We start from the raw sequence: 23,487 nt of genomic DNA on the forward strand, positions 1-23,487 counted from the left end.
CTCACCCTATTCTGAGCAGTAAAATGACTTTTCAATGCTTCCATTTTCATTTTTCCCTCCTGATTTACTTGACATTATTATCCAGAATTTTAATTGTTTGCATATTTTTAACACCACAAATTAAACATGATTGCAATCATTTATAAGTGGTTTAGATTTTTTTACTTTTGTAATTTTCTTTACTCATTATCCTTACTTGCATCTCAGAAATTCTGGTATCAAGTTTTGTTCTTCTTGAAGTACAGTCTTTATCATTTCTTTAATGAGGCTATTGATAGTAAGTGTCCTCTTTATTTATCTGTCTTAAAAGGTTCCTCATCTTTATTTTACCCATGCTCTTGGAAGACATCATTATTGCTGGCTATAAAATTCTAGTGGATTTGGATAAACACACTATGGTACATACACACAATGGAATACTATGCTACCTTGAAGAACAAGGAAGCTGCAAGCCACTGTATAACATGGATGAACCTTGAGGACATTATGCTGAGTGAAGTTAGTCAGTCACAAAAGGACAAATACTGCATAGGACCATTATTGTCAAACACTAAGAAAAAGAACCCACCCTAAAAGGGGGGAAAATATTATGCATATATTTGCTGATCACTGGGATGTATGGGATGAGGGGAGGGGAGGGAGGGGAAGATAGAGCACAGGGTAGGTAATAGACACAGGATAGTTTGAGTTCTGGGGGGGACGGGGGCAATACACATGAAGGGGGAGGGGAATGGCAGAAAAGTTAGGCAGGTTTGCCTGGGATAAGTGGGAGAAGCAAATGATGATGTATGCACAACCTTGGAACAACAGGGCTCCGGGATACAGGGATTGAGGCATGGTTTGAATGGGTAAAAGGGGAATAATGTTAAGATGGCTGGCTGTCTTTTGAATCTTGGTTTCCATTGCTTACCATTGTAAAATAGACACTTGAGGGGGAGATAAAGGAATAGCCAGAAACATCATAATAGAAAGCTTGTAAGTCCGTCTTCAGCCTGTAACTTATTGGAATACCTTAAAGGGGGCTTGAAGTTGCTGAGAGGCTTCCTGTGGAGCCTTTGCATTACATAAGACCATAGGTGAAATCCAGAACCCCATCCATAATTGTGTGGGGTGGGAAATTTTGACTGGAAATAAACCAGCCTGGAGCAGCTAGAAGAACAGAAGATACATCGTGAAAGAAAGACTGGCAGGAAAAATCAGAAACAATAATGGCAGTCTGATTGATGACTACAAGAATGAGTAAGCTGTTCACCTGGGAGCCATCAAGACAAGTGGTCGGGTCCCCTCAGAGCAAACTCCCTTCCAAGACTAAGACTCAGGGGGAATACACGAGCAGGCAGGAAGTCTGGTTGGTGACCACATTGGTCACTGATAAGGGAAAGAGGAGCAAAAAACAGCAATGAAATTGGGAGCCAAGTCTGACCACATTCACCTTGTGAACCAGGGTGGAGACCTGGATGGCCAGCAGTATGGCAAGACCCAGGGACTCCTGGTCCTAGAAGCAGTGACATGGCCACAGAGGACCAGAGCAGAGAGTAAAGTGTCCAGCTGATATAAAGTGAGGGGAGATGCACAAGAACACCCATGCTTGCAGATAGTACACACGTGATGTGACTTTGATGGCAGGATGATCAGAACTTGACTAGAAGAAGAAAGAAGAGGGGAGGAAAAAAAAAAAAAAGTAACCTGCTACAATTTGATGAACTTTACCTATACTTATGGATTTAGTAGCTCAAAAAGGGGAACAAATCTTTACAGCGAGGATCATTCCCATCCTCTTGGTCACAGGGCAACTTAGACATTGGCTACCCAAAATGAGGATGTGGGGGGCTATAAAAGCAAGAAATGACTGGCTTACAAGCTTTCAAGAAGGAGCCTAGTTCTAGATGTGGCAGGGGTAGGTAGAATCTCCAATGAATGATTTCCAGTCTGTTGGGACCAGGCTGGCGAAAGGAGATGGGGATAAGACTCTTGTAGTACAATAGTGAATAATTGTTATCAGGACTGACTGTGAGGGTCAGAAATGTATAGGTAGATGTTTTTTGACAAAAGGAGGGGAGTGATTGCTTTTGCAGCCCAGGACCATCAAGGGAGAGCAGGACCCTACCCAGAAAGGCAGTGACGCCAGGGATGGAGACTGAGAAGATTTTCTTCACAATAAAAAAAAAAAAAAATTCTAGTGGATTATGAGCTGGTCTGCTAGCCTCAAGGTCAGCAGTTTGAATCTGCCAGCTGTTCCGCTGGAGAAAGATGAGGCTTTCTGTTCCTGTAAAGACTGACAGCCACGGAAACCCTTTACAGGGTTGCTATGAGTCAGAATACGGCACACAACCCCCACCATCACCACCATAAAAATTCAAGGATGAAAATATTTTTTCCCAGCATGTTAAAGCTATTACCCTGCTGTCTTCACTTCTAGTACTGTTATTGAGAAATCCAGTGTTAGTCTGTTTGTACCTCTGTGGTTACTCTACCTTTTTATCTGGAGCCTTTTAATATTTTCTCCTTGCCTTGGATGTTCTGAAGTTTTCTTATATTGTGTTGGACTGGGTACTTTTTTCTTTTCTTTTTATATTCTGAGTTTGCTTGATTTGAAAATCTAAAAACTGACATCTCTTAACAATTTTTAGAAAATTCTCATTCATTTCTTCTAATATTGACTTTCATCCAGTCTTTCTATTTTTTTGCATTTGAATATCTGATTAAACATATATATATATATCCTGGTGTGGCACTGTGGGTTAATGCGCCAGACTGCAAAGCCATTTGAACTACAAGGTTGGTAGTTCAAGCTCACCAGTCACTCCTTGGAAACCCTATACAGGGTCGCTATGGGTCGGAACTGACTCGACGGTACTTAACAACAATATATATATATTAGACTTTCTTACTCTGTTCCTCACATCTCTTTCCATATTTTCTTCAGCGCTTTGATTATGTTGCTTACTATATAATTTCTTCAGCTTCATCTGCTAGTGAACTCAATTGCCATTCTGCTGTTTCTAACCTAATTTAACTTGTTCATTGAGTTTCCAATTTCAGTTATATAAAATTTTATTTCTAGAAGTTCTAGTTGATTGTTTTTCAAATCTAACTAGGCAATTTTGAACAGGTATTTTTTCCTCATTGTATTTTTTAAATATTTTCTTTACTACTTTAACTATATTTAATATGTTTATTTTATATTCTGTATCTAACAAATGCAATATGTCATGGTTACGAATAGGACTGTGAACCACAGGGTCAGCAGTTCGAAACTACCAGCTGTTCCACAGGAGAAAAATGAGGCTTTCTACTCCCATAAAGATTTACAGCCTCGGAAACCCTGTGCAGGGGCCTCTGTGAGTTGGAACCAACTCCACGGCATATAACCACCACCACCACCTTCTTTAAGGGTCTGGTTGTTTCTGTAATTCTCACTCATGGTGATTTCTTTCCTGCTTCCTTTGAAGACTTTTGATTATGAATTTGTGTTCTTTGGACTTTTATCTATGACAGTTTTTCTTCATCAGGACAGTTGTTCCCCAGGGGACATTAGCAATATCTGGTGACATTTTTGGTTGTCACAATTAGGGAAGTGCTATGAGCATCTCATGGGGAGAGGTCAGAGATGCTGCTAAACAACCCGCTGTGCAGAAGACAGCTGCCCACAACAAAGAATTATCTGCCTAAAAATGTCAGTGTTTTTGTTTGTTAAGTGCTGTCGAGTCAGGTCTGATTCATAGGAACCTTGAAGAATGTTTCCAAGGAGGGGCTGGTAGGTTTGAACTGAGCCCAGTTGTGGTTATTTTACAGTGCCATATCAGGACTCCAAAAAATGTCAATAATCAATTTGAAATGCTTTTAGTCTATATTTAAAACGTATTTCTCTAAGGATTATTTACATTTGGATCTAATAACTAGGGATTTCTGTAAACCGAATATTCAGCTTGAAGTCCTGGTGTGGCACTGTGGGTTAATGCACCAGACTGCAAAGCTGTTTGAACTGCAAGGTCGGTGGTTCAAGCTCACCAGCTGCTCCTTGGAAAACGTATTTCTCTAAGGATTATTTACATTTGGATCTAATAACTAGGGATTTCTGTAAACCGAATATTCAGCTTGAAGTCCTGGTGTGGCATTGTGGGTTAATGCACCAGACTGCAAAGCTGTTTGAACTGCAAGGTCGGTGGTTCAAGCTCACCAGCTGCTCCTTGGAAACCCTATACAGGGTCGCTATGGGTCGGAACTGACTCGATGGCACTTAACAACAGCAACAACAACAATATTCAGCTTAGGGATTTTCAGGTCGCAAAAATAGTACGAAATTAGGTCTAACACCCAAGCTTGTGATTAGGACTTTTCTCCTTTGTAACCCAATCAAGGACTAAAACCAAAACAAATTAAGTGTAGCCCTCTCACTTTTGTGGGAACTCCAGTTGTAGTAATCTCTGATCTGATTTTCTTTCCCCATAGAACCCTCTCTATCCCCGTTGCTCTTCACTCTCCTCCCCCACCACCCCCACATCCACCGCGCCGCAACCTGGCTTTATCCCTTGTCCCTATTTGCTGCTCATTAAAACTTTGGTCTGGACATCAGTGATGGACAAATACCTTAAGGCAAATAAATGTCAGCTCCAATGTACACTTACCCCTTTGGATTTCTGGTCTTCAAGAGCTGCCCTTCCTTTCTTGGCAATTCAACATGCATTAAAAATACAATTTATGTTTTATGCAATATGGTTAAGTGTGCTAGGTTGGGAGGCAGTTCTCTGCATGCTGTGTGTAAGACTCTGTAATCCAAACTTTTTGTTTCCCTTCTTCTGTGTGCTGCATTAGTTTTCATGTTTCTAGGTATTGCCTCCTACCAGAGGACCAGAGCCAAATGGTTTCTCTGCTTTCATTCTTCCCTAAACCCAATTCCTGCATCAGAGCTGGTTGACAGTCTCCAGCATACCCATATAGCTAAGTGTCCTCAGGGTGATACTTGAAAAGAAAGGTGCGCTCTCCGCTATTGCTGTCCCTCCTGCCTCCCAAGACCAGAGGCATCTTGAGGATTCCCTTTCTAAAATCTCTAGGTAGTAAATTTTATAGAGCAGAGAGGGACAATTCTTACAGGATTCTAAAGCTAAATGTATTCACTTTAAAGGATTGGTATTTATTCTGAGATTGTGTTCTTCATACTTTTGGCTGTTAACATTTTCTAATGAAATAATGATGGCAGTTGACGTTTTCTTTAGCTTTCTCATTTTACTTTATTCACTCACTTGTTGTTTTGTTTTATTAATTTCAGCGTTTCCTTACTTGGTAAGAGCAAAGCTGCCAATGTTAACTTAAATATATATATTTTTAATTCTACTGGTTCCAGAAATCCACACCCCCTAACAACACCCACTAGTAGAAAGAAGCGATGTAGCAGTGGGTTAATGCTGTGCTGTTTTAGAATATAAATCAAGAGCCTTATTGGTCATTCAGATGTTTTTATATCCTCTGTTAATGATATTTGGCAACCTTTGCTACTAGACAATGTTGAATTATCAAGTAACACTCAGTATTGTTCCAGTGATTGGAATGATACACAACTTCTACCATAAGGCTGAGTCTATACTGACAAAATTACCTGGGTTTTTCCTTCACTCCTCACATATATTTGGTGGTGGTTATGCTCCCAACTTTTTAAGATAATGATTATGGGAGTCACCTGTCCTAGATACTGAAGAATCCAGATTTGTAACATGGATCTTAGATTTAATACAAATACACGTGAAAAACCTAGATCTCGTCAAGATTTTTTTTTTTTGAAGTGTACATATAAATATAACCACAACCTACGTTAGTGCTGAAAAGAAACTTGGGGATCTTTTAACCTACCCTCCTAGTGTTTCCAATGAGGAAGGTATATAGTGAGTTATTGGCAATATATATGGCAGATAAGTCTCAGAACATCATTGTTAGAATATAGGCAGATGATGAATACTTACAAGTTCACCAACCTCAGGTCTTGTAGACCTCTGAATTCATGACAAAGTTGTTAACTGGTAGTTTTGTTATTTCCTACAAGTACAAGGAAAGGAAATATTAAAATAGCTCATCACCTGTTTGAGAGAGGAAATGAATGTTGTCTACAAATTCTTTTCTAGTGAAGGAAGCCCCTCCCCCAGAGTGGAACTGCTACATAACATTGACCCGGACTTTGTGGATGTATCACCATGTGAGTACCCAGTTCAATGCTCTTTAATCTCTTTGGCTCACAAAGACAGTTTTATTACCTAATGTATCTCTATCCTACTTTTCTGTTTCATCACTTCAGTTGATAGAGGCAAACTGTTCTCCCCTGCACATGTTCCACTAATCTCATTGTGGTTTCAGTGCTATGCACCAGAGGTAACATGCCCTGACAGGAGCACCACGTTGGAGTCAGGAGAAGTGAACTCTATTCGTAGTTCTACCACTTACTAGCTGTACCACCTTTAAGCCATTTTACTGTTTGCACCTCTGTTTCTTTGTCTACAAAAGAGGAGAAACCATGGGATAGATCTCTGAGGTTTCTCGTGTTGGTGCATGTTCTTACTGAAGAACTCTTTGGCCATTTTCCAGAAAATTCGTGATAAAATAAGCCAAGGTCAAGTTTCAGAGTAGCGTGAGCCATCACATTTTTGATTGGGCTGTCCTGGTGCTACCCAGCACTTGCTGGGTCTTCAGGTGTGTTTTAGTTTGTGTTCTCTAGGGGAACAAAACTGGTGAGACACACACACACACACACGCACACGCACACACACACACACACACACACACACATATATATATATATATATATATACACACACACACACGAGTGGGCTTCAAAAAGTTCATGGAAAACTTTCAGCCAAGCAATTTGTAGGTATATAAAGGACAACAATACTAGTGAGCTACATTGTTGTTGTTGTTAAGTGCCATCGAGTCAGTTCCGACCCATAGCGACCTTGTATAGGGTTTCCAAGGAGAAGCTGGTGAGCTTGAACCACTGACCTTGCAGTTCAAATGGCATTGCAGTCTGGAGCATTAATCCACAGCGCCACACCAGGACTGCTATACACACCAAAAAATAGTCAACCATTTAAGCTCAAAATGGCAGCAGAGTTCGGAAGGCTGGGAAAGAAGGAGGAATGGAAACAAGGAACACAGGGAGGAGGTGGGATAAGTGATGCTACATTGAGAAGATAGCAATCATTGTGTTTTATTGACTATGCAAAGGTATTCAACTGCATGGGCCATAACAAACAATGAATAACATTGCGAAGAATAGGAATTCCAGAACACTCCTATTTCTATCCCTAGATTCCTGACCCTGGCTATGGGAGAGTTTAAAGTGCACATAGGTTAGATCCTGATTTAAATCATAAACAGTCACACATTGGAGATATTGTGGTTTTAGTTCCAGACCACTGCAATAAAGTGCTTATCACAATAAAGCAAGTCCCATGAATATTCTGATTTCCCTCTGAATATAAAAGTTATGTTTACTCTGTACTGTAGTCCTGGTATGGTGCTGTGGGATAATGCACTGGACCACAAGGTGGGTGTGAACTGCAAGGTCAGCAGTTCAAATTCGCCAGCTGCTTCTAGGAAAACCTATACAGGGTTGCTATGAGTTAGAATTGACTAAACAGCTGATAAGAAACAACAACAGCATTAAGTGTAAAGGAGCATTATAAAAAAGTTTGGAGCATTTTGAGAATACCAAAATGTGACAGAGACATAAATTGAGCACGTGATTCTGGAAAAATAGTGCCCATAGACTTCCTGGAAACAGGGTTGCCACAACCTTCAATTTGTAAATAATATCTACAAAGCACAATCAGGCTGCTAATCTCACAGTCAGTTCGAAACTACCAGCTGTTCTGCAGGAGAAAGATGAGGCTTTCTGCTCCCATAAAGATTTACAGCCTCTGAAACCCTATACAGGGTCACTATAAGTTGGAACTGACTCCACAGCACATAACAACTAAAACACAAAACACAATAAAGTGAACCATAATACAATTTGGTGTGCCTGCCTACACACACTTTAAGGAGCTCTGGTAGTGTAATGGTTACGAATAGGGCTGCGAACCTCACTGTCAGCAGTTTGAAACTACCAGCAGTTCCACGGGAGAAAGATGAGGCGTTCTGCTCCCATAAAGATTTACAGCCTCAGAAACCCTGTACAGGATCACTATGAGTCAGAAGCAACTCGATGGCACTTAACAACAACACACACTTTGACAAGGTGTGACTTTCCTAAAGATCCTGGAAAGTTCACTTTCCCCTAGAGCCTGAAAAATACCGGTGATGGTGGTGTGTGTCAAGCCGTTCAAACTCATAGAGATCTTACATAGGGTTTCTGAGGCTGTAAGTTTTTACAGAAGCAGAAAGCCTCATCTTTTTTCTGCAGAGTAACTTGTGGATTCAAATTGCCGAGCTTATGGTTAGCAGCCCAACATGTAACCCCCTGTACTACCAGGGTTTCTTAAATTATACCCAAAGGGTGGAAAATAAACAAACCAAAATTGTTGTCAACTAGCCATTCCAATTCATAGTGATTCTTTGTGTGTCATAGTAGAACTATACCCCATACAGTTTTCAATGGCTGTAATCTTACAGAAGTATATTTCTAGGTGGTTCTTTTGTGTGATTCTGGATGGATTCATACTGCCAATCTTTTGGGTAGTAGTCACATGTAAACCATTTGCACTACCCCTGGAAACATAGGAAACCGTATTCATTCCAGCAGGGAATGAACCATTGCATGAATAAACCATCTTTCTCAGATCACCCACTAAATTCCACCTGCAATTTAAAGTCTTTAAGCCCCAGCCCTCCTCCTCATTAAGCTGTATTTGAACATCAGAATGGGAGCTTGAGAATTGTATTGCTCTCCTGTATTCCTGCATTCATGTTCACATCACAGGAACCCAGAGTTCTTGGTAAAACCTACTGTGGTTCTTGCTATCTTCTCTAAAGTGCCTCTAGCAAAATAACACAGCAAGATGTTTCTTGAGTACAAAAATTAGTTGGTGTTGTTGAGTAGTTTCTGACTCATAGCAACCCTATATAGAGTTTCTGAGAAATGGCTGGTAGGTTTTGAATCACTGACAGTGGGGTTAGCAGTCCAGTGTTTATCCTACAGCACCACACCAGGACTCCATAAAAGTTAGTGGTGGTGGTGGTATACCATCGAGTCAGTTCTAACATAGTGATCCTGTACAGGGTCTCTGAAGCTATGAATCTCTATGGGGGGCAGAAACCATCATCTTTCTCCCATGGAGCAACTGGTAGATTTGAGCTGCTGACCTTATGGTTAGCAGACCAGTTCGTATTCCACTATGCTATCATGGCACTTGTAAAATTCAGTTGTTTTCTTTTGTTGTTGTTAAGTACTGTTGAGTGGTGGTGGTTCAAACCAACTTTGCAGTAAAGTGCTTATCCTACAGAACCACTCCAAGACTCCATAAAAGTTAGTTGTTGTTAAGTGCCATGGAGTTGGTTCCAACCCATAGCAACCCTCTATGAGGTTTCCAAAGAGCAACTGGTGGGTTGAACTGCCGACTTTGTGGTTCAAACCAACCTTGGGTTCGAAAGTTAGTAAATCAGAAGAGCAAGTGGTGTTAAGTCATAAGGACTTGAGCCAGTCCCTTCACTTTAGGGATTGCATTGTTATTGTTACTAGGTGTCATCCAGTCGGTTTCAACTCATAGCAACCCTATGTGCAAAAGAAGGAAACACAGGCCAGTCCTGTGCCAGCCTCACAAGTGCTACTACGCTGGAGGCCATTGCTGCTGCCATTGTACCAATCCATCTTGTTGGGGATGTCCCTCTATTTCACTGATCCTCCTATTACCAAGCATGATGACTTTCTCCAGGGACTGGTCCCTCCTGATAACATGTTAGAAGTATGAGAGAAGACATCTCGCCATCCTAGCTTCTAAGGAACATTCTGGTTGTACTTCTTCCAACACAGATTTGTTTGGCAATCTTCTTCAACACCCAAACTCAAATATATCAATTCTTTTATTGTCTTCTTTATTCACTGTTGGACTTTCACATGAATATCAAACTATTGAAAATACCTTGATTTGGATGAGGAGCACTTTAGTTCTCAAAGTGACATCTTAGCTCTTCAACACTTCAAGGAGACTTCTTGTGCAGCAGATATGCCTAATAAAATATGTCATTTGATTTCTTGACTGCTGCTTCCATGAGTGTTGATGGTGGATCCAAACAAAATGAAGTATTGACAATTTCAATCTTTTCTCCATTTATCATGATGTTCTATATTGGTCCAGTGGTGAGGATTTTTGTTTTCTTTCACTGAGGTGCAACTCATACCAAAGGCTTTTGTCTTGGATCTTTATCAGTAAGTATTTTAAGTATTTTTTGCTTTCAGCAAGAAAGGTTGTATCATCTGCATATCACAGGCTGTTAATGAGTCATGTTCTTCTTCATATAATCCAGTTTCTTGGATTATTTGTTCAGCATACAGATTGAATAAGTATGATGAAAGAATACAGCTCTGGTGTACAACTTTCTTGATTTAAAACCAATTGGTGCCCCCTTGTTCTGTTCAAATAACTGTCTCCTAATCTATGTACAGGTTCCTCATGAGCACAATTAAGTGTTCCAGAATACTCATTCTCCACAGTCTTGTCCATAGCTTATCATGATCCACACTGTTGAAAGCCTTTGCATAGTCAATAAAACGCAGGTAAACATCTTTCTGGTTTTCTCTGCTTTTAGCCAAGATCCATCTGATATCAGCAATGATATTTCTCATTTCACATACTCATCTGAATCTAGCTTGAATCTCTGGCAGTTCCCTATCAATGTACTGTTGCAGCCATTTTTAATTATCTTTAGCACGGTTATACTTGCATGTGATATTAATGATATTGTCTGATGATATTCATATTCCATTGGGTCACCTCTCTTTGGAATGGACACAAATAATGGATCTCTTCCAGTGATTTGGCCAAGTAATTAACTTCCAAATTTCATGACATAGATGAGTCAGTGCCTCCAGTGCTATATCACTTTGTTGAAAGATTTCAATTTGTATTCCATCTATTCCAAAGGGCCTTGTTCTTTGCTCATACCTTCAATGTATCATGGATTTCTTCCTTCAGTACCACTGGCTCTTGGTTGAACATTGACCATTTCTTTTTGGTACAGTGACTCTGTGTGTTCCTTTCATCTTTTGATGTTTTCTGCATTATTCAGTATTTGCCCAAAGAATCCTTCAGTATTTCAAGCCAAATTTTGAATTTTTTCTTTACTTCTTTCAGCTTGAGAAATGCTGAGCGTGTTCTTCCCTTTTGGTTTTCTAACTCCAGATCTTTGCATATTTCATTATAATTTTTGACATTATCTTCTCCAGTTACCCTTTGAAATGTTCTGTCCAACACTTTACCTCCTCATTTCTTCCATGAGCTTTAGCACCTCTACATTGGAGAGCTAGTTTCAGAGTCCCTTCTGACATCTTTTATTTCTTTCTTGCCTTCTTAATGAACTTTGGCTTTCTTCTTATATTATACTCTTGATGTCATCCCACAGTTCTTCTGATTTTCATTCATTTGTGTCTACTACATTAAATCTGTTCTTGAGATCTCTGAATTCAGGTGGAATATGTTCAAGGTCATATTTTGGCTCTCATGGACTTGTTTTAATTTTTTTTTTTTCAGCTTCATCCTGAACTTGCATATGAGCAACTGGTGGTCTGTCCCACAGTCTGCCCCTGGTCTTGTTTTGAATGAAGATATGAAGCTTTTCCACCGTCTTTTCCCACAGATATAGTCTATTTGATTTCTGTGTATTCCATCTGGTGAGGTCCAAGTATATAATCATCTTTTATGTTGTTTAAAAAAGGACATTTGCAATGAAGAAGTCATTGGTGATCTTCAGCATCATTTCTATCACCAAGGCCATATTTTCCAAGGACTGATCCTTCCTCTTTGCATTCCAATCTCCAGTAATTATCAATAAATCTTGATTGTACATATGATCAATTTCAGACTAAAGAAGTTGGTAGACTTCTTCAATTTCATCATCACTGGCTTTAGTGGTTGGCGGGTAAATTTGAGTAATAGTCGTATTAACTGGTCTTCCTTGTAGGCGTATGGATGTTTTCCTATCACATTATACTTGACGGTAGATCTTGAAATGTGCTTTTTGATGAAGATGGTGGCACAATTCCTCTTTATTTTGTCATTTCTGGCATAGTAAACCACATGATTGTCAGATCCAAATGACCAATACCAGTGTATTCAAACTTACTAAGACCCTCATACAGGGATGCTCCTTGAACTTCTTTCTGGTCTACCTTCTCACCTACCTTTTATGAAAGTATTTATTGTGAACTAAATGGAGGTTTACAGACAAAATCATCAGTTTTACATTCAGTACATCATAAACTTAGTTTCCTCTCAATCATTGCAAACCCCTCCATGCAACAAGTTACCCCACATCCTTCCTGTGTTTCCTGTTTCCATTCCACCGTCCTTCCCATCCTTCTCAACTCTGTCCTTAGGTAAGTATTGACCATCCCATGGTGAGCATATCTTACTAGTGTTGTTGTTGCTGTTAAGTGCCAGTGAGTCGATTCCAACTCATAGTGTCCCTGTATAAAGTTTCCTAGGAGTAGCTGGTGTGCTTGAACTGCCGACCTTGTGGTTCAAACCCACCTTGCAGTCTAGTGCATTAACCCTCAGCACCACTCTCCCCAGATTCTTATCTATTACTTGGCTGAAAATTGGGCCACGAGTATGACTTCCAGACCTGGAGGGTGGTTGAGGGCCATAGTGTCTGGTACCTCCTGGTCTTTTATTTGTCATTTTTAGCTTTGTTCCATGTTTTTTCCCACTCTATCCAGGGCCTTCTAATGTGGTCCTTTCCAGAGTAGTTGATAGTGGTAATAAGACACCAGCTAGTTCTTCTGGCATAAGAGCCATCATGACTGATGCTTACATGCTCTATTGGTCAGTTGGACTAGTTGATTCCTAGCATCTTCAGTTCTCATCGCTGTTCTTCCTTCCACACATGAAGAGACCAATAGCTGCCCCTTAGATGGCTACTCATGAGCTTTCAAGGTCCCAGACACCACTCATCAAAGAAGGATGTAGACCATTGTTTTTGTGGACTGTGTTATACCAATTGACCATAGTTTGCTATCTTCACCCAAGCCTTTCCTTACTCAGGCTAGCGCTGTATATAAAAGGGACATGTTAGAAATTGGAATTCACATAGAACCACATTCATTCACTATTGGTCTACATCAATGAGCATTCTCTATTGTCTGTGACTATAGATAGCAAAGTACCACCCTCCTTATCATATGTTGGAAACACCATTTCTCCCCATTTTTTTTTTCCCTTTATTTTTTAATTCATGTCAATCTTCTGTGAGGCAGAGATAGAAACAAGAGCTTTCTTATAGCACTGTTCCTCAGTACAAGTCCATTTCCTTTTCTATACAACTAATTTGTGGGGGGGAATTTAATCTAGCTATGAGACAATATGTATTTATAAGAGGGCCAAGCCTAGACCTCATATTCCTAGAGCATGTTCTGTGAATGTTCTGGAAGTTTTTGTGGAATCAGAAAGCAGTCAGTCTAGAGTATAACATAAGGATTAACAAGCTAGTCAATGTCATCAAAGAAACATTTCTTTGGAATCTAATTCCAGCACATTGCATTGTTTGTATTTACTTTTGAGAGAAGAAGGAAATGCTCCACCCCTAACTTCTTGAAGCTACTTTGTAGTTTTCTTATCTGTGAAGTAAAGGTAATGAGTTAACTGATGTCCTAGTTCTTCCTTGGACCTGTTTGGAGTCCTGGTGTGGCACTGCAGGATAATGAACTGGACTTCAAGGTCGGTTTGAAATGCAAGGTTGATGGTTCAAATCCACCAGCTGCTCCTCGGACCCCTATGCAGGATTGTTATGAGTTGGAATCAACTCAACAACACTTCAGAACAACAAACACCAAAGGTCCTCTCTGCCTTCACCATTCTCTGGATCACAATATAAATAGGACCTCAAAAGAGCAAAGCTGCTCACCCAGATTCTCTTCCTTTTTTTACCATGCTAGGAAGGAATCCTGGTGTGGCACTGTGGGATAAAACACTGGACCGCAAGGTTAGTTTGAACCGCAATGTCGGCGGTTTAAATTCACCATCCACTCCTTGGAAACCCTATACAGGGTCACAATGAGGCAGAAGCCACTCAGTGGCACTAAACAGCAACAATAGGACGGATGTACCCATTAATAAGTATTGCTGTAGCCAAAGCCATGGGGGCACATAGAGGAATACAGGTAAAAATTGAATTATTATATGATATTGTTATCATATACCTGATTCCTGTTCTAAAGTATCCTGGCATTAATCTGCTTCTCTTTCAGCTCCCTGTCCTTCAGTGGACATTCTTGGGAGTTGAAGGCCAGTATCTCCCACGTCATGAATCATGTGAGGGAGTATGAGACTTTTTCCAGGGACGTCCTGTGTCTCCTAAGTAAGTCTTAAGCACTACCAGGTTCCCTCAGAAGCTAAACCCTTGGATTTTTAGCAGCTATCCCCTCCCTTCACCCTCCTCATTTACTCTAAGAATATAGGATACTTCCAGAGGTCTTTCCTCTGGGACTGTAGAGTTTATATGGTCATATGCCCTTAGTAGGTTGTAGCTTGACTATCAATAGTAAAAATATCTCCCAAAGACTGGCACAAACATCTGACTCACACCAAACAGAGGTCATAGGATCTCCAGTAGACCAAGGGATTCATCATTCTGCAGTAAATCTTAAAGATGTCTCAGTGGAGCATAGAAACTCTGTGAGAACAGGGTCTATATATTTTTATTAACTGTTCTAACCCCATTGCAAAGGGCCAAGTACCATCACAGTAAGTTTTCAATAATGAATGTTTCCTGAACAAATAAGGATCAACAAACTAACAGGTTGACATGGTATTGTTATAATGCTTCTTACCCTTTCCTGAGTCCAAAAGTACCTCCAGATGGCAGTTCACTCTTTCAAACCCTGAACCTATATCATACTTTTTATGCTTCAATAAAAAGAATTTAGTAGTCACAAGCCACTTATTCATTTCTTATAGACGTTCTCGTATACTGATGTTTTAAACCAGTCCTCCAGCTTATAAATGTGTACTCTCACTACTCCACAGCATTGAAAATATCAGTCAGAAGAGGTGATGGTGGAGTCACCCTGCCTATCTTCATTCCTTTCCCCTAGACCTTTCTGCTAGCCAAATATATACTAAGAGCCTTTTAAAAGTTCATAGGAAAATTGAATGAAAAGATAATGGAATTTTTCCACAAATTTTTTGAAGTCCTCTTGTGTTTACAGAGAGCCCTTACCTCTGATCTCTGCTTAGCCTGACTTTCCCTCTAATGCTTCTATTTTTGATCCCCACAGAAAGTTCCTTTTCACAGTGTCTCATCCATCACTGGCTGTCAGTGCCCCAAATATGGCTCCACTTCTGTTCTCCACAACGGAGCCCTGGTGGCACCGTGGTTCAGGTGCTCAACGGCTAGCCAGAAGGTTGGTAGTTTGAATGCACTAACCACTCTACAGGAGAAAGATGTGGTGGTCTGCTTCAGTAAAGGTTACAGTTTTGGACACCCTGTAGGGCAGCCCTACTCTGTCCTATAGAGTCTCTGTAAGTCAGCATTGACTGGACAGCTGTGGGTTTGGTTTCTGGTTTCCTAACTTCCCACAGCCCTCATAATCGTGGCCTCAGATATGTGAGCTGTAGTTGCTCTCCTGTGTGCTTTGAGGAAATTTTAAATGCAGTTTTTGGGAAAATTTGCTCTAAGGCTTTACCTTGGAAGTTTTTTTGGTCTCTGTTCAGATAATATCTTTTTCTTGTCCCTCCTTCCACTCTAAGAATAGATCCTATCCTAAGAATTTTCCATTCATCCATATGAAATATGAAGTTCTGGTGTGGTGCTGTAGGATAAGCACTCTACCATATGGTAAGTTTGAACTGTAAGGTCTGTGGTTCAAACTCTCCGGTTGCTCCTCGGAAGCCCTATATAGAGTCGCTATGATTTGGAACTGGCTCAACTCCACTTCACAACAATATATGAAATGCACTCTGTACTGAAATATTGCAAATTGTTTTCTTTTAAAATATTTCCTGAAATATTTCAAAGTCTTTTCTTGAACAGATTCTATGTCTTTCTCCAGAGACAGGATAGGCAATAAAGAACCTGTGAGAGAACCTGAGGGAACAGGATAAGTATTGTTTAGACTGATTGAAGGGAAGCCTGGAACATTCCAAATAGTGAGGAATGTTTATTGGTTCACATCAGGCCCAGACTAGAGATACTTCTTCTCCACATGGTTCTGAGGGGAGATCCAGCTACAAACTCCATGATTCCCCACACTGTTTGAGTATGAGGAGAAGGGATTTCTAAAGCATTATTTTGCCTTAAAGAAAATCTATACACTATCCAGACCCTAGGATTGATCTTGGCTGTTCTGAGGTAATGATGCTACCCTGTCTGAGACCACAGCTCACCCTGTAAAACCACATGCAGCGTTCTGTGAATCAGAGGTCTCATGTACATACAACTATAGTAAGTACATATGTGCTTAACACATAGGCATACATACAAACACTGCGATTTTCCTGGTAGAAGCTTGATTATGGATGAAGGGCCCTGACAGATGTTAGCAGTTTCCGCACCACCAAAGGCCTTGTCTTCAAAGTGATTCTGTACAGCATTGTTACTATTTCATTGAAAGGGCCTCTTTCTTTAGAGGGTATAATGAGATGTTAATCCTGCTCGTGATTATAGGGTGAAAGAACAGTGTTCCCTCCCTCTCCTCTCTCTTATGCATTTGCTGTGGTAAAAACTGCCAAATCTCTACTTCAGATCCAAGAGTCATCCAGGTTGGAATGTTTGGAGTTGCTCCATTTCCTCTTGTAGAGCAACATTCAAGCCCCTTTCCATTTCCAAGATGATTTATTCAGTAAATATTGACTGCTCAGGGTGTGCTAGGCCCTCTTCTAGGTCCTGTTGAGCAGTTAAGCTTTAAGTTTTGTTCGACTATGGTCTAGAAGAGAGCATTGACAAGCCTCCCACTTCCCTGCTCCATGGCCATTGATGGTTCCCACCTGCCCACACAGCCAAGGGCCAACTCCTCAGCCAGCTTCCTATCATCACCATCATTCTGTTGAAATAACCTTTTAGCACCATTGTATGCCCTGCTCCAGACACCCTCATCTTCCTCTGCTTCTCTGCCCCCTTTTCAGAGCCAGGTTCACACCCTTGTTATTGTTGTTGTTAAGTGCTGTCGGTGGGTTCCGACCCATAGCAACCCTGTATGCGGTTTTCAAGGAGCAGCTGGTGAGCTTGAACCGCCAACCTTGCTGTTCAAACACCTTTGCAGTATGGTGCATTAACCCACAGTGCCACACCAGGACTCTGGTTCACAGCCTTACTCCCCCTTGAAACCTTCCCTGATTGCCTCCAACCTGAATCCCTCGAGTTTTCTGGCATTTTCTAGGACACTGAACTCTTGCCACTTTGTATCTCACACTATGTATGTTTGTATATTTTCCCTATCCAGAGCCATAAGTTTCAAGGAGGGCATGATTTTATCTGTATAATGTTTTATGTATAAGAGATTGATACATAGTGAACAAATCCATTGCTGTTAAGTGCCATTGAGTTGCGACCTTGTATATGGTTTCCAAGAAACAGTTGGTGGGTTTGAACCACCAGTCTGTGGTTAGCAGTCCAGTGCTTTGCTTATCCAGCAGCACCACACCAGGATTCCAAATCCATACTAATAAATTAATAACTTAAGAGTAGATCACCAACTCATTTGATTAGAATAAATCTAGCAAGAGCAATATCATGCATTGTTTACAAAGTGCTCTCATTTATTTCTGTGGATAGTTGAGAAGTAGCAACATAGAAGCAGCTTCCTGTCTTTCACACTGAAGTTAGATAGTGAGCAGAAGAGCACTGCATGTGGTCCACTAACTACAAATTGCTTATCACTACTGACAACCCCGAAGTCCTGGTGTGGCGCCGTGGGTTAATGTGTTGGACTGCAAAGTCAGTTTGAACCACAAGGTTGGAGGTTCAAGCTTACTAGCCGCTCCTCAGAAACCCTGTACAGGGTCATTATGAGTCGGAACTCAAAGGCACTTGACAACAAAAACACATAGAGCCCCAGGGGGTAGAGGCACCTTGGCAATTAGTTCCTCCACTGTCTTCAAAATCCAGATGATGAAATGGGGGTGCTAGTTCATATACAGTTACCAAAGAACAGAACTGGAACTCAGGGCTCTCCAGGACCGAGACTCACACAGGAGTCACGTCCTATTGATTTTGGGGGTCTCTTTGCTTTCTGTCCTGTAATTGATTCCTGGGGAAAACATACCCAGATCTGTGTTAGAATGATCTCACCTAAATCATGTCATGTTGATGCAGAATTATGCATTTAAATGGAGTGGGGTGGGGGGAGTAGGCCTAGCAGTGACACTTGTCTTGCTGCTTCATGCATTATCTGATGCTACAGAATGATAAAGGCTTCCATTTGTAAAATTACTTACGGAAGTCTTGCCAGGGTGTAATAATAATGATATTTAAGCTGGTAGAGGCCGGAGGGAGCAGGGCCTAATGAGACATCAATTATGGGAAGCCAGAAAGACTTGGCTTGAATACCTACTTTGGCTTATTTCTTGTAAGCCTATGGACAGGTTTGGTGAATTATTCGTTCATCACCCTTAAATTGGAAACAGTTACACCAATCTCTTGGAAATATATCCAAACGACAGTGAACAGCAGTTATCCTCTGACTGCCGTAGGTATAGGGATGGGAGAAAGTGACACTTTGCACTTTGCATACTTCTGCACTTTTAGTTTTTAATTTGTTGTTGTTGTTAAGTGCTGTCAAGTCGGTTCCAACCCTTAGCAACCCTGTATAGTGTTTCCATAGAGTAATTGGTGAGTTTGAAGCGCTGACCTTGTGGTTCAAACTGACTTTGCAGTCCAGCACATTAACCCACAGTGCCACACCAGGACTCCAGTTTTTAATAAGGAATACATTGTTTCCATCATCAGGAATAAAAGCCATCAAGATCTGTTGTGAAACAATGACAACAGGTGTATTGTGAGACTTCAGTGTCTGTAAAGCTGCTGGCTTCTTAGTCAGTGGGTGTCGTGGCTACAGAAGCTGTTGGTGCCTTTGCCTGCCCGTATAGGACGGAGTATGACAGCATCAGCCCCAACACCCTGAGCTGCAGAGCCTTTCTCTTCATTAAACAGGAGCTCACTTAACAGTTTATCACCAGCTTAGCAGAATCGTGTGTCATCTCTAGCTGCCAGTATTGATCGGTAGTGGCTTGTCAAACTTCCCTTGGTATGGTTTGGTGCATGCTCTTAATAACAGAGCCCAAACCCAGATACTACTTGTTGTTTAGTGCCTTCGAGTTGCTTCCATCTCATAGCAACTCTGTATAGGGTTTCCAAGGAATGGCTGGTGAGCTTGACCTGCCACCCTTGCAGTTCCAACTGACCTTGTGGTCCAGTGCATTAACCTACAGCGCCACATATTAGCTCTCCTTTTTAAATTTTCAAAGGCTTTTATTCTGTTCCCTCGCTTTGGGAGTACTAAAGCATGTTTGGAAATGTGGCCTTTTTGAGGCCTAAGGCAGCCCCACAAGCCTCATATCATATCCACCCACTTCACACCGCACATCTCAAGTAACACACATCAAACCTTTCCTATTAACACTTGGTTCTGGTGTATTGGCTTTCATCCTGAGAAAATAAAGAAACCAAACCAAATCCACAGCACTTTAAAAACACTAATTAATCTTCACCACAGGTGAAGGCTACACAGAGATGACAAATCCCACTGCCCCAATTTTATGTTCGAGAAATCAGGACAAGCGATTTTTTTAAGGCTTCCCAAGGCCAGATAACAAACAGAACCAGATAACAAACGAAGGACCAGCATTTGGTCAGCCTGCCACTGGTAGGTAGTAAGGGCCTTTGAAAAGGACCAGCTGCCTCTCTGATTTCCCGCTGTATAACACCTTGTGGTTACTGACTCTTAACTCCATTTACATATCCACTTTTATTTTTCCCCAGGGTTTTGATGCTGTCAAAACCTCTCATTTCCAACTAACCACTTGTTTATTTGCTTACTTTTCTTTAATTCTGGTGGAGTTTAGAGATTTTAGCCAAGGTTTCAAAGAGCAGCCTGTCAATTGTTGATTTTAAAACTCTATGCTGATTTGAATATTCAACACAAAAAGACCACCCTCCAAATAGTTCCTTTCAGATCCAGCAGCCTTGTCCTCCCCACCCACCACCGTGGAGCCCACTTTACTCAGGACTGTTGAAGATTTTGGGTTGTCCAGACCAGTTCCTTTTCTCCATAGAATTCTGGGGAAACCTCATAAAATTTTATGGAATAACACCATATAGAATTAAAATATAACAAGTTGGATAGTGAAAATGGTTGTCCAATAAGGTGTAGGTAATTAATGTCATTGAACATTTGAAAATTATTAAAATGACAAAAGCTTTGTGTTATATATTTTAATATATAATTTTAATATACACAGTATAATTTAATGTAAAAAAAAATCCACTTTACCTTGACCACCCTTCAGGTCTGGAAAGCAACTCACCCTTGTGGCCCAATTTTCAGCCAAACAGTAGATAGACATGTAGGGGGGACAACACTGGTAGGTATGCTCACCATGGGATGGTCAATCATTCAAGATCAAAAGGGCAACATTTCCTATGGACAGAGTTGAGAAGGGATGGGAAGGTGGGTGGAATGCAAATAGGATCCACAAGAGGAAATGGAATAACTGTTGTTGCATGGCGGGAATTGTAATCATTGACCTGAAACCAAGTGTAGGATTTGTTGAAAGTAAAACTGATGATCTGATCTGTAAACCGTCATTCAATTCACAAAGAAATTAAAAAAAAAAAAAATCCACTTTATAAATATTTACTAATCTGGCCAGATATTTTAGGGTCTTTGGTGTTGTTGTTAAGAGTCATCAAGTCGGTTCTGATTCATACGGACCCTGTATAGGGTTTCTAAAGGAGAAGCTTGTGAGTTTGAACTGCTGACCTTATTGCTCAAACCTACCTTGAGGTTGAGTGATTATCCTATGGTGCCACTAGGATGCCATAAGATATAAGGCTGAACTAAAACTAATTTTTTTTTTAAATTTCTGCAATGTGGGTAAGCTGTATGATCTACCTGAATGATCTGCCTTAGTAATTGGGCATTTATAGACTGAGGTCAGTTACTGGCAGCAGATACCTATAAGATAAGTATGTGGCCTCTGCTTCTAAAGAGCCTTTGAATGTATTATGAAATCACATAAGTAAGTAAACACTAAAGAGAAATGAAGAAATAGAAGCATTTGGGGTAATTAGGAAAGATTTCCTTGAAAAGATATTTTAAAAGGGTCTTTTCCTTAATTTCATCAACTTTTGCCTTATTGTTCATGATTTTAATGTGAACGAAGGCAAATATTATTCAACATTGCATTAATGTTTCTATTTCTACTATAAAACAGCACAAATTTATTATCTTATAATTCTGTGGGTCAGAAGTCTGACATAGCTCTCACTAGACTAAAACCCCATGATACTGGTTGGCCTGTGTTCCTTTCTGGAGACTTGAAGGGAAAACCCGTTTTCGGGCCTTTTCCAGCTGCCTGCATTCCTTGGCTAATGACGCCCTTCTTCCATTTTGAAAGCCAGGAAATCAAAGGATTGAATCTTCCTCATATCATTTCTCTCTGACCTTGTTTCCATCATCATGTCTCCTTCTCTGATCTCTTTTCTGACTTCTTCCACTTTTAAGAACTCTGGATTATCCAGGATAATCTCACTATTTTAAGGTCAGATGATTAGCAGCCTGAATTCCATCTGCAACTGTAATGCTCCTCTGCCAGGTAATTTAAAATGTTCATAGGTTCTAGGGATTAGGATACAGGCATCTTTGTAGACATCTTATTCGGCCAACAATAAACATTTATTCAGTTGTGCTAGGTTTACTGGAAAATACAAAGAGTGATTTATAACCTCGTTGATGAGAAGAACAAAAATTAAAAAAGAGTTCCAAGACAACAAAATAGCAGTTCACGGCAGCAGTGGTAGAGATGTTACAAGCTGTTCTTGATTAATTGCCAAGCCATTCCCACGGAGTCTGGTTGGCAGTTACTCTGATACATTCCCGCGGAGTCTAGTTGGCAGTTACTGTGATAGTTGAAGAAGTGCTAAGTCACAGAGGTAATAAAGGTAAAGGAAACTTTCTCTGAACCTTGAAATAAGAGACGTTGTTAGTGCCATTCTATGCATTCTCTCTTGATTCTCAACTATGCGTTCTCACTCAAAACCAAACTCAGAACAACTGAGTCAGTTCTCACTCATAGTGACCCTCTCTGGGGTTGCTGAGACTGTAAACCTTTGTGGAAGCAAAAAGCCTCATTACCAAAGTGAAAAGCAATCTTGGTAAATGGAGTGTAAATTAAAGAATGTGTGTATGTAAGTCTGTTTAAGGGACAAGGGGAAAATGTAGAAGAGAAAGTTGCTGTTGTTGTTGAGTTGATTCCAACCCATAGTGACCCTGTCTAGGATTTCCAAGGAGCAGCTGGTGAACTTGAACCACCAACCTTGCAGTTCAAACAACTTTGCAGTCTGGCTCATTAACCCACAGCTCCACACCAGGACTCTAAGGATAGTATACCAAATTTAGGAGATTAGACTTTATCCTCCATGCAGTGGAAAACTACCTTTTGTTATTTTTAATAAGATGTGGCTTCTTTTCCTGTAAAGGCTTGGAGCTCCATTACAATTCCATTACAGCCTTGGAAACCCTATCCAGGGTCACTATGAGTCGGAATCAACTCAGTGGCAGTGAGTTTGGTTTTGAGTGAGAAAGCATAGTTGTATATGTTTTGAAAAATACAGAAAGTTTAGAGTTAAAGGTAAGAATCACTTTAATCCCACTATCCTGCAACCCCAGAATTGTTTGGTTGATTTTGTACCTTCAAGTTGTTTCTGACTCATACGGACCCTAGATAAGCGTTTCAGAGGCTGTAAAGAGCCTCATCTTTCTCCTGTGGAACACTAATGGGTTCAAACTGCTGACCTTTGGGTTAGCAACCCTGCTCATAATCTACTACACTATCAGGACAACACCAAAATAAATAAAGTTAATATTTGGGTGTGCTTTTCCTATTCATAATCTCACGTTCACCTTCACCCTCCTTTTCCCTTTCTCTCTGTCCTGCATTCCACTTCTGCTCTTCTCCCTTGATGGTCCTAGGGTCCTCTGTTTCTGGACTATAACATTAACCAATCCCCTGTTTTTGTTATAAAACTTCTACTTTTACAGTTGTGACAGTCATAATTAGTCAAGATAACAATTACTCACTATTGAATCATAAGAATCTTATCCCCATCTCTTCTCACCAGACCCATCTA

General features: G+C 40.6%; 1 protein-coding gene across 1 annotated transcript in view; it reads left to right on the forward strand.

Moving 5' to 3' along the window:
* ARSB (arylsulfatase B) overlaps positions 1 to 23,487 on the forward strand; it is a 256,033-nt gene that overhangs the window by 147,988 nt on the left and 84,558 nt on the right. The window contains exon 12 of the mRNA XM_006875191.1: positions 6,117 to 6,187. Coding sequence (XP_006875253.1) covers positions 6,117 to 6,187 — 71 coding nt within the window. The remainder of the gene's footprint in view (positions 1 to 6,116; positions 6,188 to 23,487) is intronic.

The sequence above is a fragment of the Chrysochloris asiatica genome, unplaced genomic scaffold, assembly GCF_000296735.1.
Source record: "Chrysochloris asiatica unplaced genomic scaffold, ChrAsi1.0 scaffold00313, whole genome shotgun sequence".
NCBI classification, from domain to species: domain Eukaryota; kingdom Metazoa; phylum Chordata; class Mammalia; order Afrosoricida; family Chrysochloridae; genus Chrysochloris; species Chrysochloris asiatica.